Source organism: Diadema setosum, chromosome 3, assembly GCF_964275005.1.
Source record: "Diadema setosum chromosome 3, eeDiaSeto1, whole genome shotgun sequence".
NCBI classification, from domain to species: domain Eukaryota; kingdom Metazoa; phylum Echinodermata; class Echinoidea; order Diadematoida; family Diadematidae; genus Diadema; species Diadema setosum.
In genome coordinates, this window is record NC_092687.1 from 21,031,777 (window position 1) to 21,047,516 (window position 15,740).

The 15,740-nt window shown below is 37.8% G+C and overlaps 1 protein-coding gene across 1 annotated transcript in view; it reads right to left on the reverse strand.

The window, feature by feature from the left end:
• Positions 1-2,973: 2,973 nt before the first annotated feature.
• LOC140226550 (MAM and LDL-receptor class A domain-containing protein 1-like) overlaps positions 2,974-15,740 on the reverse strand; it is a 30,012-nt gene continuing 17,245 nt past the window's right edge. Inside the window, exons 16-26 of the mRNA XM_072307001.1 lie at positions 12,507-12,769; positions 11,881-12,103; positions 11,129-11,269; positions 10,624-10,721; positions 9,562-9,726; positions 8,922-9,054; positions 8,006-8,116; positions 7,009-7,102; positions 6,233-6,308; positions 5,274-5,330; positions 2,974-4,911 (exon numbers count right to left, since the gene is read on the reverse strand). Of these exons, the coding sequence (XP_072163102.1) occupies positions 4,828-4,911; positions 5,274-5,330; positions 6,233-6,308; positions 7,009-7,102; positions 8,006-8,116; positions 8,922-9,054; positions 9,562-9,726; positions 10,624-10,721; positions 11,129-11,269; positions 11,881-12,103; positions 12,507-12,769 (1,445 nt within the window). The 3' untranslated portion in view covers positions 2,974-4,827. The remainder of the gene's footprint in view (positions 4,912-5,273; positions 5,331-6,232; positions 6,309-7,008; positions 7,103-8,005; positions 8,117-8,921; positions 9,055-9,561; positions 9,727-10,623; positions 10,722-11,128; positions 11,270-11,880; positions 12,104-12,506; positions 12,770-15,740) is intronic.

The following is a 15,740-nucleotide window of genomic DNA, read 5'->3' on the forward strand; positions in this document are numbered from 1 at the left end:
AACTTTGCATTAGTGAAATTTCCAAGGAAATCAGTTAACCAAAGAGCATCAAACAAAAGATTTTGAACTGCAAATATTTAAATAAATATTTGACGTACATATGATGAAGAAAGTAAGAGGGACAAAAAAAGTAACAATTCATCTGTTGTTTAGCCCACTGGTACAAACACCATAGACTTTATGGCAGATCTTCTAATTATTCAGTGGGGTATCCTTTACACAATGCACTGTTTAAAATGGGGTGATCAAATGATTTCATTATACAATGTGGTGTAGGTGTATGGAGCTCTGAAACAGTCCTGTGTAGCTTCTGTGTGTCTGCTTGTGTGTGTTTGTGTGCGCATCTTTATTTAATACTTGCTTTTTAAATGTTTGAAACTGTATTTTATTGCGCTGTGTGAGTTTGTATTCAACTGTATGAACATGTGTACAAAGAGCGCACAAAGAGGCAAATCTTGGTAACATATCAACATCTGATTTCAATCCAGGAGAAAGATCAGCCTTACATGGTTGAGGCAGTTGGCTACTCTTTTAATTGGAAAATGAGAATAAGAATGTAAGATCTGTGAGCAAAATAGGGTACATTGTGTTCACATTTTACCTTTCGTTGTGTTTCATTTTGTATTGCTCCGTTTCTGGCACAAATCTACAAATTCCCGCTGTTTGACACTGCAATCTAATTTTACATGCCGCCAGCAGAAGGTTTTGGCTTTTTTTCAAATAAAACAAAAAGCAAGAGCAGTGTGTATTAACCACATGACTTTGTGAATTAAGAGTCAACCAATAACCATTTGACGTGTTTGTTAAATTTTTGCTACTGTACAGAAAACTTGCATGTGGTCTGTACATGTAACTTATGTTCTCTGTACGAGGTGAATGGTGACTTCATATCTGTGTTGTACCCTGGGGTGCAACTGTTTGGGGCTTTAAAGGGGAAGGCTAGTAACTGATCGGTGGGAATCAGTAGAAATGCTGGGAGGCGATTGTTCCAATCCTTATGGGATTCATTCAAGAGTTCATTGTATATCTATTGTTGTGTGAAAATGATTTGCTTCAGAATGGTCTCATATTCAAGTAATGTGCAGATTAATGTTCCGTCACTGACCAGGCACGCTAACCTGGAAACATTATAAAACTGCACATTACTTGAATATGTGACCATTCTGAAGCAAATCATTTTCACACAACAATAGATATACAATGAACTCTTGAATGAATCCCATAAGGATTGGAACAATCATCTCCCAGCATTTCCACTGATTCCCACTGATCAGTTACTAGCCTTCCCCTTTAAGATTTAGAGATTGTGTTATGAGTTACATTTTTATTGTAATACACTCAATACGAGAGCTCACTGTTGATATATATTTACTTGAATATTCCACGTGTTATGTTGGAGTTATACAAATATTCTACGAAGAACGTTTTGAATATGCACTAGGGTTTGTTTGTGTTACGTACAGCACTTTTTGCCAAAAAAGGTGAATAAATTATAAAAAAGTCTTTAAATGAAGTATCCGTGTCCAGTTTTTTCTGTGAACCTAGGACACAAGGGTGCCAGTTTCTTGATGGTCTTCTCACATACATGTTTTGCCAATGCTCTTCACCAGAACTTAACAAGAGGTCTGACGTACATGTACAATGGCATTTGGAAAATCACACTTGGCTGTGGCAAAACTGTCATGCAAGATACATGTATTTCTATAAATTAATAGTGAATCGGAGCCGACGGCCTTTTTTGTGGCATGAAATTTTCATTAACTGCCACTGGCATTCAATGCATATAGTGTAAACACGCACTGTCGCATGCATTTTTCACGATTCTTTACTCTCGCAAAATTCGAAAAATTAAAATGTACACGCACATTTATGGTTTCAGTATCATCGTCATAGCAACAGTATTTACAGTGCAATGGAGCGTATCCAAACTTTCTATCATCACCTGCCACTGCTAAGTTTTGTTGCCAATGTGGCCACAATGTCCTTACAGTGTATTACCAAATGTTCTTTGAAATAGGGATGCAATACTGTTGCACTGCTGTACTAGTTATCCCCCAAACCAGTTAATATGTGAACCGCCACAACAAAAGGATCCTGAAGTCGTTGATGGCAGAGCCGAGAAAATTGAGTTTGAAGTCACATCATCAAAATTGGTAAAAACGATCGGATTTCAGTTTTTGGCATAATTTTATAGTCTAATGTATTAAAAAATAGAATTGTGTTACCTCCCCTTGATCACGATTGCGTTGGAAAGAAAACTTTGAAGGCTGATTTGCTAGACTAGTCGACATGGTCTCATCAAATCACCAATATCTCTGCAACTGAGCACTTTTATGAGTCGTGTTATAAACGAAATTAAAGCAGAAGAGTTAGGAAATAATGTCATGTCATTTTCAGAATATCGTCCCTCCCCAACTTTCAGATCCTTTTGTTGTAGTGAGTAAAATATGCGCTCTGGTGTAACTCTGGTGTAGCTCTGGTGAGCCAAATCGGCTGGGTGTAACAGCACTTTAACTTAACCAAGACTAAGAACCAGAAACCTTGCCTGAAATTTGCCTGACATAACAACTAATACACACAGAGTACCTCTTTGGTATTGAAATGAAATAAATGTATGGTGGATGGAACAGTTACAAGGGCCAGACAAGTTTGGTATTCCACATTAATTGAGCTATTGGCTGAGGTAATTACTTAGGGTGGTGTAGAGTGCATTCCCAATAAAATCAAACAAAGTTATAAAAAAATGTTGTTCCCACAAAGTAAAAATTCTGGTCGAAAATTTTTATCTAGATATCTTTGTATACTCTACTTGTTTGTCACCTGTACTATTGTGTGACAAACTATTCCATCTACCTTTGTGTGCATTAAATATAACATGGCAGACTTTCTTCATTTGTGTTATTCAGATATGCCTTATATTCGTAAGTTTGTGATTCTTCCTGAGAACATAAAAAGCATGCGGTGTTTATACCAGTAATCATTTCAATTTATTGGGTTCTAAACATCACATACACGTACATGACATACAAATTTATAGCACAGGTAAATTTCGCACATAGAGAACAAATCCCCTGTTTACAATCAAAGAAACAACAATGCAAGAATGGCGTATAACATGTAAACCAAAATGACATGTATGCAAGTGATGTAATACTTTACACCAGATGTTAATGAAGTACCAGTGGTAAGCACATTTTCCTTGTACATTGTAGCACAGTTGTAATACATCTATAAGGATATGAGGCAGATTACATAACCATAGAAAAGACATCTGGAATATCACTCTTTGTTTAGAAAAAAAAAATGTTTTGGAAAATTAACTCAATATCACTATGAATTTACTAAAAAAAAATTTGCACAAATGCAATACTTTTTTTTTTTTTACTGTTGTATAATTTCTTATCAGGGAGGAATACTACCAAACGGTCAAAATGAGAAACTAGCTAAGATTCAGATGTGTATAGTATCTTTTACTTTGAATTATATAATTATCAACCATTGTTAGTGTGTAAAATTAGGTCCTTATGGCATGCTTAGCTTAGTCCCTGTCTCTTATTCTGTCAGAACATGCTCGACATGTTTCGCGCATTGCATCAACACTTCACATGTAATGATAGAGCATAAAAAACAGGATAGTAAAATCTAGTGTATTAAACACATGATTAGTATCTCAGCCAAACTTCCACACGAGAGGTGACGTTGAATGTCAACTGTCTTGTTAGTACATTAACCTTGTGCAGGAAGACAACCATGAAAACAGCGTTGCAGTATTTTGTGGGCTGAAAAAGGTGTATTTTTGATGGAAAATAGTATTTTTACCTTTTCTGCGATAGACATGTGTAGTAATATAAAATTTGGGAAAAACATTATTTTCCATCAAAATCCTGTAGTATTTTTGACAAAAACAAAAAACAAAACCAAAAATAAGCCCCTCAAAATACTGCAAAAAAGTAACAGTTGGCATCCCTGCCTTCAGAAATAGAAACTGGGTGAATCCAGCACTTACTGTACTTTGTATTTCTCAGAGTCAAGTACTGTACTCTACAAAATTTCTTGCTTCATCAGAAAGAACGTTTGATAGTTATAGAATTGCATACTTGCTATCATTACAGGCTGGTATATCATTATCTATTCACATTACAGATGGTAGAATGTCTACATTAAATTCTAATCTCTACGACAGATACATCACTTGCTATACATATGAATTTTTTACATTCATATATGTATTTCACATACTTGCATGTATTTCAGTACTCTCGTCCAACAATATAAACATAAATCTTAGTCCCTTAGTATATAGGAACATGGAAAGTTGCATAACTGAACTTATTTGTCATAAATGCATAGTTACAGGCTTTTAATAGCGTGCACTGAGGTATGACTTGCGTAGATTGATGCAGTATATTTAAACACTTGTTTTTATATTTTTGTCTTTCAACACATTTGATATATTTGCCTCCTCAGATCACACTTCTATTCAATCATCACATTGGTACAAGTTTTCTGAAATGTGCAATGAAATATATAAAGCGTGTCCATACACAAAGTAATACCTACTGCTACTGAAGACAGTGAAATATACATGGTTTCAGACTTGAAAAATAACTCATTCATGAAATGCATTTATGCGCTCTACATGACAGCTAACCTGAATCACAATTTCTTCCATGTTTCTGAATCATATTTCACAAATTGTAGTTGAGAATGCTTGATTTCGAGAGTGGAATTAGGCATTTCAGAAACAACATTATAAATGGGAACATTTTGTAGTATGAAATCCCTCTTCAACTCGAAATAGATACATGGTGGGGAAAAAAACACGAGCTAACGAACTTCAGTGTCATTGTTGATTGGAAGAGTGTCCGGCGTGGCGTAAAGATTGTCTACTGCTCTCTTTTCCTCAGTGGGCTGTAGGAATAAAACAAGAAAAATTGTTCATTTATTCCTAGTAATGGTGATTATGATAACAATACTGATGAATATCAAACAAAATTAAAATCATACAAGGTATTACATTTAAAAAGTTCTCATACTTAAAATTCACTGGCACACCTAGCTACATTACGAAAAAACACAGGCTAACTGTTCCAAGTGAGAATACATGATGACAGCATCTGGTCTGCTGTTTGTGATATAACTAGTCTCTGCCATCATGGTTGTGATTTTCAGAGTTAGGGGGTGAAAGGTCACGTTAGGATTCTGCCATCATGGTTGTTACTTTACTGAGTTAGGGGTGAAAGGTCAAGTTACGATTGCACAGATTAACTTACCATTGCTTCTTCTGGGTATTCCCCAAACATATTGGTGTCCACTTCTTGTAAGGCAAACTGTGATAGGAAATAGAAAGGGTAAAAGGGTTACATTACAGGGCATGCAAATACATTGTACGACAAGGCAGGATGCACATCGTGGTTGCAGCTACCATAGCAATGATCAGAATACCTGCAGCTGATTGGCTACTGTCTAGCTGTTACTAGGGCAACTTATTAAAGCCCTTCACTGTTTGTGTCTCTAAGCACATTGCTCATGACGTACTAGAAATAAAAGAAGAACAAACAAGTGAGCATTGTGAGAGTGAAATGAATACTGAAGTAAGCCTTATTCAATATGAATTGAAGGGAATTTCTGTATCTAACACCCATAGAAATCACCATCAACATAATTTTGTCACAACAATTGCATTAAAAGCAAGAGAATATCAATGCAGAGGAGTGTGAGGTGTGCAGTGGCAGAATTTTTGAACAATTGTCAGTCAAAATCATCACCCTATACAAATGTATTGTAAGATTGCAATATCAAATGTAGATCAGCAGTTGTGATCATACAAATACATTTGTACAGAGAGTGACAACTGACTAAAAAAAATGTCGGAATGATTGCATTTTGGGGGATCAAATTCAAACTAAAATGTCAGATAATCCTGGCAAACATGGAGAATGCCAGAGGACATGTCTCTGATAATGGTGTGCCTGGACTTTTAACTAAAAGGAGCCAGCGAGACGGAAAAAGAAATTGCGAGTACAGTGTACTCCCGTTATCAAGTAGTCCCCAGGACTGGCCGTTTTCTTTTGTTGACATGAAATTTTGTTATAATCAAACAGCACAGTGTACACAGATGCAGGGATGATAATTTTGGGACCTCAAATTTGATCTCGTAGTAACAAGAATTTCATTATAAACATATTTATTATAACAGGAGTGAACTGCACCATAGCATTCTCATACTCACATTCATGTTGCCGAAGTCAGCGTCGTAGCCAGGGTTGGCCATACCTCCTGCCATCCCCTTCACTTCATAATCTTTCCTGCAAGTTTGCAAGATGGCAAGAAAAATATTCATCAACCCACAGCAGAAATCTCACAGTGATTTCAAATACTGTAAAAATGGATATGTTCGCACAAGTATTTTTTCATGCTCATCTGAGTAAAATAAATTTTGTCTGTTTTTAGTTCTGCAAAATCAAGACATTACTTACTGGAACATATAGCAAACAAAAATATTCACATGCTTTTCTTTTCATGCTAGTTTCTGTTTGCGTGAAATGTGCAAATTTCCACACCCTGAAAATTACTATTTTACAGTATACTGCCAATTGTTCTCATCTCTCCGTGGAATGCCCCAAGCAATGAACTGTTACTTTAAATTTAAAAGCAGTATTTTTGACATATCTAGTATATGCCATTGAAATACAATGTCTTTTCAACCCAGGGACGATGTGCACCCCATGGCATCCAAGTACTGATCTAAAACCATATCCAGGCAATTAACCCCAGAAGGCACTTACCTCCCGGCTAAATACTGGTTAGTGGTAAGGTTATAGTAAAGATTAGGGTTAGGGTTAGGTTTAGGTTTAGGATTAGGAGTTTGGGTTAGGGTTAGATTTAGGATTAGGTTCAAGATAAGGATTAGGATTAGGGCCAGGGGAAGGGTCCGGGGTAATTGCCCAAGGGGTAATTGCCCTAGACCCATCTAAAACATCAACATTTGAAACCCTCACGTCATACCTCATTGACCTTCTCTTCCATAAGAACAGAGCTGCGATGACAAAGATGATGGCCAGTGTTCCGAGCACGACGCACAGGACGATGATGAGTGTGGCTGTAACCAAGCAACACATATAAAGAGTTGGGGAGGTTATGTCCTGAGCCTCTACAAATATGTCCATCACTCCATGAAATATCACTCAGTGTGTGAAAATAAGCCTGCTTTTTCTGCCAAATGTTCGGCAACTCCAAGATCTTCAAGGAAAAGTGAGTTTGCTCTTTGGCAAACGTTCTACCCGTCCATTCTTATGGAAAAGTTATCGTTTTAGTTTGGGAAAGCGAATGTTTTCTTTTCCCAGCACAACGACAAAGGTCTCAACTTGCCTCTTTCAGAAGGCTTTGGGAAATGTATTACCCGTAACATTTTACAAGTCAAGGGAAAGTGTACTTTTCTTTTCTTTTTTAAATTGACACAATATTGTAGCTTTCACACCCTGCACTGACATCATGTGGATTTAACCGAACTTTTGAAGGGATTGTCTGATTGATTTATTTAAATGGGGTGTGTTTAATCTTGAGGATGACTGTGTAAGGTAAATTCCTTTAAAGATATACATCTACATCTGTAAATTATTAGCAGTGGCAATAGAGTCTGCAATCACTGACTCCATCCATATGATAAGGATACATTCCCCTTTAAAAGACAACATCCACCCATAAACCATTAGCATCAGTAATACAGAACAGAACACTTTGGTCTGTATTCACGATGGTGGCGTAAATTTAGTACATGGCTTTATGTCCATTTCTTCTGCATTAATGCATGTGACAGTTCGCATACACCAACAGACATCCGATGATAACCGTGCATAGATACTTGTGTTTGTGAGGTACACCTTTTTCACACCAAGTTTTGTAGACCACAGTTTGACTTCAATCACCTCTGTGAATACGGGCCTTTGGGACCCATCTCTGACTGACCCAGAGTCCCTGGGTCATCCAGGTTTGTTAGACTCACTATTGTCTGTGCCTGGCTGGCCGGTGCCTTCAGGCTGGGTGGTCCACCCCTCTGTGGGCTCAGTGACTCTTCTTGTGGTCCCTGGTGGTCTACGCCCTGTTGTCATCTCAGCTGGAGCAAGCAAACAAAATGATGCAACCCATCAAAATATTACTTGATATCATCATAGATGTCAGAGCCAAGAAAATTGCAAATTATGAGGCTTTTTCCAAAATTCAGAGTTTACATGCATTGAATGTCAGGCTTTTCAGTTTTTTTATGGGACATGTTCCAGTGGTGTTTAAATAAACATACAAATAGACATATATATGTATTCCTTATAATGGCTGTTCTCCTAAAGCTGCAGGTGTCTTTTTTTAACATTTTCATGGCAGGGTTCGGGGAAAGAAAGTGGGACAAAAATCACTAGAAAGCTTTTTTTGGAGTCTGGATACTTTACTGATGTTTTAATCACAGGTTGATGTCCGGGGACTTTATCAAAACTTGTGGACACTCACATGAGCTTCTTGAGTGTCTTACCCTTCATTCAACAAGTTCTTGGTGGCCAGGTAACAGCCATCAAAATCTGTCTTGGTCACCTCACATTGATTTACTGCATATACCTGATCATAATTTCATGTTCATTTACAAGCTGTCCACAGACTAGTCTGTAAATTAGTCTACCATTAATACAATATTCATATTAAAACCAGTAGGGCTTCACATTTCATACAAAAGCAACACTTTGACTTATATTTAACATGTCAAATAACATCATCCTGAACATTTATGAAATCATTCGATGACTATCAAATTCTTTACTTTTTTGCCATCAGCAAAAATCTGCCTATATTGTACATAAAATCACATGACATATAAAATGATAGAGGGGCTAAAGAAGCATCTGTGTGTGTGCATTAGTGGCTGCAGTACATACCCTTGGTAGTTGGGCCTGGTGTGGTGATGGTTGGTAGAGAGGTGGGAGAGGCCGCACAGTCTGGAGTGAAGGAGATATCGTCCACTGCTAGACTGGACGTTGAGCTTTGACCCTTCTCTCCCTCAATTATGACCTGATCATTAAAAAGAAGGGAGTTTTGCTGGACTACATACATGTACATAATGTATACTTATGCTACTGCTATTGCTGCTGCTGCTTCTACTGCTACTGCTGCTGCTGCTACATACTACTACTCCTATTACTGCTTCAACTGCTACTACTACTACTTCTTCTGCTGCTAATTCTACTAGTACCGCAACTACTACTACTACTGCTACTACAACTGCTAACATCACTTCTTTTGCCTGCTACTGCTGTTATGCTGCAATTCACATATTTTGTTGTTGTTGTTTTTTACAATTAACTGACCTATGGCGATTATGCATAAATGGCTTCAACACAAAAGTCATTATCGATACACTATACTTGTGTAACCTGTTGCCTCCTACATGTATACATACCAGAGTATATGTTTTCCACATAGCTATACATGGCACATCCAGTGCCGGGAACCAATGTGTAATGTTTTCACAATCATAGATATGCATGAGTGGAAGGTCTGACACACAAACAAACTGACCTGGAAGACGGCATCACTGTCCAGATCCACCGACCCCCTGACCCACATGAGTCCTTGGTCAGTGCTGTCTGTCCAGCGCTGCAGTAGAGGGCCTCCTACAGACGTCCTGGTGTACACTCTGAGATAGCCACTGTCCGCACCACTCTTGTAGTAATAGAATCGCATCTGAGCAAAGCATGGAGTAGAGCAGAGTTTCTTCATTGTTTTGTCAATTTGTTGATATTCTTTTTTATTCACATCTTTGGTAAGAGCTACATTGTGCAAAATAATATGGAATGATGTCTGATGGGTCTTTTATAGCCAGCCCTGTTTTCAAAATTCAGTTTCTTTTGCATGTTTCCTTTTTGCAAGGACTTATTCCCATTTCCCACAATGGTCTTTAAAGTGAGTCATTTACCACCTTCTGTACTTGATCTCTAAGTCTTCATTGACAAACGAAGACAATAACAGACTGATGTCACTTAGCAAATGAATTTGGAGTTAAGAGCTCATTGGCAAGCAAAGGTTTTGGCAACACCAGTAGAATTTTCAAACATCGTTTTTCTCTAGATTCTCTCACATACAAGCAAGTATCATGCACATGCTATTCAGCAATCACAGTCCACACAAAGTTTCATTAGGTGTTGCAACATCAAAATGTTTGGGTTGTTTTTAGACTGAGGCTTGCGTTGATATTTGCTGTGGCTGGTATAATTTTGTGATCTAGATTACGTTGGTTGGTCTTGTGGTTGAAAGCTACCCTGCATCAGACTGGGGCATTATGCTTACACAGGATTTTAGAAGTACAATATGCATTCTAACCATCACAAACATTTGACAAAAAAAAAAATCTACCAAGGACATACCTCTTAACTGTAGATGATCATCTTTAAGACCAATTAAGAAAAACGAATACAAAGAAAAATATTTATTTTACTATACATTTGAGATTCTTAGATGATTTGACACTCAAGAAATGTTCTGATTTTAGGATACTAATTATGCATGTGTGTAGATCAAAATGAACTTCAATGCTAAGACTGATAAAAAAAAAAAGTATCACTGATGTAGATTTTTACAAACCTTGCAATCAGACGTGCTAGCCTGGATGATGTAGCTTCCAAGTCGTGCTTTCTCACCAGACTGGACCTCGTTGCTACGATCTATTACCATGTAATATCCTGCCAAGACAATACAAAATGTTTACATTTAGGTCATCTACACACATAATACAAACATACACACACAAACTTTCAGTATTTCAAAATAGTTTACACTGGGCCCCATTTCATGACACGTTGTTATGACAGCAGCTCTTGCTGGAATGGCATGTGCCATGGTAATGACAAGAATCAAGCTTCCTGATTGGCTGTTGCTATGGAAAGGTGCTACTGTATTCCAGCATGAGATATTGTCCTATCTACTTGTATTATGAAATGGGATGGCTTTATAAATGAATAGATGATAAACACGTTTTCAAAGCACAGCACCTACAATGTATACAGTCAATTCTGTTGTGAGAATACTCATGTGAACACTTTTCATAATGATGTCAATTCCAAGAGAAGAGTAAAAGTGTTTTTTATACCAGATGCATCATCTTGGGTGTGGTCATAGGTCAGTTTGGAGTTCTTGTTTGCCTGTACCAGCTCCCAGTCGAAGTCATCAGCGTCGTTGACCTGGACCCAGTCACACATGCTGCCCTCAAAGTTGCATTGTTTGTAGGTAGCTGTCAAGCATCGGGAACACGAGAGATAAAAGTATGAGGAGTGACCCGCCTACCGGTACATCACAAGACCTGCCACACATCTCGTTAACCTGTTGAGGACGGGATAATTTTGCTACAACACATATTTTCCATAGACGCCTGCCCGGGTATACTTGGGACTCGTCTTCAACAGGTTAAAATCACGTTACCAGGACCAGTAACTTTCTCTCTCTCTATTTACTGCCATAGACATCACAGCCCATTGGCAATCGCTGATGCGATAATCCTTAATTTTTTCAACCTTTCCATCACAGCACTTTATGACTGGTACACATGTACCTCATTGTAAACATACTCAAAAAGAGACCAGAGGAATAAAAACAAGTCTAGCTGAAACAGGAATGGAAAATCAGGACTGGCATATTCACCTTGTTCAAAGTAGTCATTGCAAGTGAACTGATTATAACAGGGGTTCCATATAGCAGTATAGCACACATTCACACACACACACATACATACATAAAACTGATGCTACCATGACACACACACAGAGGCACATGGGAATAGCACACACAGCTATATCAAAGTGGTTTGTATGTGAAGTATGCAATAGACTACACTCCCAGCCTTACTGCAGCTTGATTCGTCACTGCCCAGTGCATCGTCCATACAGCAGTCCTTGGCCATGTCACACCGTTTCTCCTGAGGGTAGCAATTGTCCACCACACACTGCAGCTGACCGACTGGACAGGACTGTGTGGAGACCGCAAAGTCGCAGTTATCAAAGCGGATGTCGTCGATGGCATAGCCTCCAGCTTGTTGGGAGGTCTGCTGGTTGCCGGCTTCAATCAGAATCTGCAGACAAAACAAGGACGATGTCACCTGAATTAACCGACTGAGTCTCAGAAACCACTGTTCTGTGATTTGAAGCTGCATCTTTTCACTATTTTTTTTGCTATTCACTGAAGTCTTTCATAAAATCAAAAAAGGAAAAAATCACAAATGGAATGGCATAATTAAATTTCACAGAATTTAAGACACAACACCAATTTGCTTTCTGTACTTGCAATGTCTGTTTGTTGAGGAACAATGTGAAAAAATGAAAGTGATGCATCATATGGACAAAAAAATACTGAATTATGTTAAAACGATCATGCCTCAGTTTGAAAGGCGCACAAAGCATCTCAGTGTGAAAGGGGGTAAAAAGTCTCAGTGTGAAGGGGGGGGGGGGCGCAAAGAGCCTCCCTGTAGACCATACCTGGAAGTCTGTCAGACAAGGGGAGATTGGCACTACGACTTGCTTCCACTGAGTGATGAAGTTATTCCCATCGTCAATCAGCAACAGCGCCCTCTCCTGGCTGTCTACCCGCCGCCGGATCTCCAGGTTGCCGTAGGTGGCGCCGTAGCTGTAGTACCAGAGCGAGATTTCGCAGTTGGTGCCGGCCATGCTGAACGTTGGGCTGACCAGGGTGGCCCTCTCATTTTGGCGACTGCTGGTGCCATCCACATAATAATAGATACCTGTGAGCAGGGAACCAGGGAAATACTCTCTGTAAAACAACACCGCCAAAATTAGTGCACTACAGATCACACTAGAATTGATGCATTAATTTGGTTGGTTTACCATTAGTTTGGTACACTACACTGAAGTAGGATGCAAATTTTAATGCCTTATTGATGCCTGAAATGTGTGTATGGCTGTCATATTCCTCCTTTGTATTGAATTTGTTACTACTTCTAAGCCTGATAGTCACATCTATTTGCTTGTACACAGTATCAGCATAGTACTACTACCATTAAATGTTACATACAGTACATGTAGCTGCAACATCACCCTGAGATGGAAAAATCTTGCTTTGTTGAAAGGTTTAGATTGAGTTTGCCAACAAGCCATTTTGCACAATTTCTAGTATCACAGGTTTAATGGCTCCCACAGTAGGTCACAGAGTAGCAATCGTGACTTCAATTGGTGCAGATACTACCTTCTGTCAGTCTGTTATCTACTGTACATGCCAAACATTTAGCGAGTCTAATTTTTTTTTTTTCTGAAGTGCAGTGCAATAGTAATATGATACCAATGATATATAGTGCTGAAAGGTGATTTGATGTCAGTGCAATGTCTGTTTGTTTTATTTTTCAAGGATATGAACTGTTGTATTTTTTTTTTCATATATGGTACTATACATCCGCTGATTTAATGTTGTTGTTTTTTTTTATTCGTTATGTTGCATGTGGAAATTTATTCTGCTCTAGCCATAGTACATGTATATTGTCTGTTTTTGAATGTCTGCATCTATATGTATGTTTACAGCAATATTACCACATGTGTATCCAGTTTTAATCTTGTGTAAATGTAATGCATAATTATAGGACTGTAAGAAATACGCTTGATGATATTGGTATGACTGAATAATTTAATAGGTTTTTTAACTTTTTGATTTTTTCTTGGATTGTGAATGTTCTGTAATCATGCATGTATTTTTATTCTGTACGCATGACACTATTAGTCTGCGGACTAACTGTTGTGCTTCTTTTGATTTGAAATAAAACCGAATTGAATGAATGAATGAAAAATGAATGAGTCTAATTTTTCATAAATCAGGAATTCCCAACACTTTCTCGAGTAGTTAAATTTGTGATTGTGGAGTACAATACTGAACAGAGAAAACCTACATTGCATGTGTGCACGTCACATTCACACCGGGATAAGGGTTAATATTTTTGCATGTTTTAAAATTTTAGAATAGCACCTGATGGATTGATGGACAACCCAAAACCATAATGCCTCCAGCAACACTGCATGGTGAGGCATAACAATGCAGTGTCTACCTAACAGTCCTAGAGTTAGGGGTTCAAGCCTCGGTGAGATCCTGAGCAGTGTGATGTACTGTAGTGAGTTATCCCCAGTCATTTTGGCCAGCGGAAAAATATATTTTTCCACTATTTTCCATATATTTTTTTGCTATTTCATCATTTCATGATATATTTTTTGCCTATTTTCTTTGAAAATAGTCTAAAAATCACACTATTTTTCTGCTATTTTTCCCACCTTCCCAACTAGGTGGACTATTTTTTTACTATATTCATTCACAAATAGTTTAAAAATAGCTCTATTTTTTAGCTATTTCAAATTTTCTTCCCCTTCATGTACTATTTTTAAACTATTTTTTGGATACCACTAATTTTCTGCTATTTTCCTTGAATTTCATGTACTATTTTTTAACTATTTTTTGTCTCTAATTATATTTAAAAGACGATTACATTATTTTCTTGCTATTTTTTGCTCTCTCATCTCCTTCACTTTTTGTTCCTGCACTATTTTTTAGCTATTTTTTGCTATACACACATTCAATTTTTTTTTTTTTTTTACATAGAAAGGGTCTAACCTACAGTACCGGTATTTGCAAAATCGGCTGACAAACTCTCACGCTCGATCACACCTGGGGAGTGTTTCATCAACGTTTGTCAGCGCTGACAACTTGAATCACACTATCAGTAGTATCACCATAATTAGTAACAGTCACGGTGACCATGCAGAGCATCTCAGCCAATCAAAACCAAGGATTTTGCTGACACTGGTCATGCAGTGCCGACAATTGTCGGCGCTGACAAGCGTTGATGAATTCACCCCCTGGATGGTACGTGTTTCATCAACGTTTGTCAGAGCGCTGACAAACGGCCTTTATGAAACACCCCCTGATCCTTTGAATGCCACATTGCATTCATGCGTACGTGTATAAGTACATTGCGAAGTGAGCAAACAATACTTGTATAAAGTATGCGATTAGCGGTTTTTGTACAGTGTATGTAATCCTATTGCTACACACATGAATGGAAGATCGGGTTATTGAAATTTATCAAGCCAGACCCTAGTATATGTCACAATAACGTAAACAAAGTTGTCGGCAAAATTTATTTATAAATCAATCTACTAGGATTATAATTATTCAATGATGTTTATCACAAAAATGAATGCGAAAAGTCATATTTTGATGGTCATTATGCAAGTCATGACGGCCATCCAGACATCGAACGTGACTGCATCAACCGTGTGGAATACTGTGGTTTCAACAGGCGGGATTATTATCAGACAGTAATCTTACCATTGCAAGCATAATGCGGCTTCACTTTGTTGATTTACGAAAATCATAAAATGCAACGTCTATTCACTACGGAATAAAGCATGTAAAAACCTTGAACAAGATCACAGACTCTTGAAAATAAGCACGTAGTAACTCATTGTATCCCGTTCCCCGTGTACACAGAACAATAGAAAACTGTCTGGGACTCTGAATGCGATTCATCGGCGTGTATTATGTACGATGAAAAGGAGATCCGGATATGAGGCTCGTTCGTACAAAAGATTACGGAGAAAATCTTTACGAAAATATATTGAGCATAAAAAAATATTAATACAAATCATTAATAATATTTGGTATCACAACGTATATTTTTACAATTTAGCGCCCAAAATTAATGACAACAAATTATT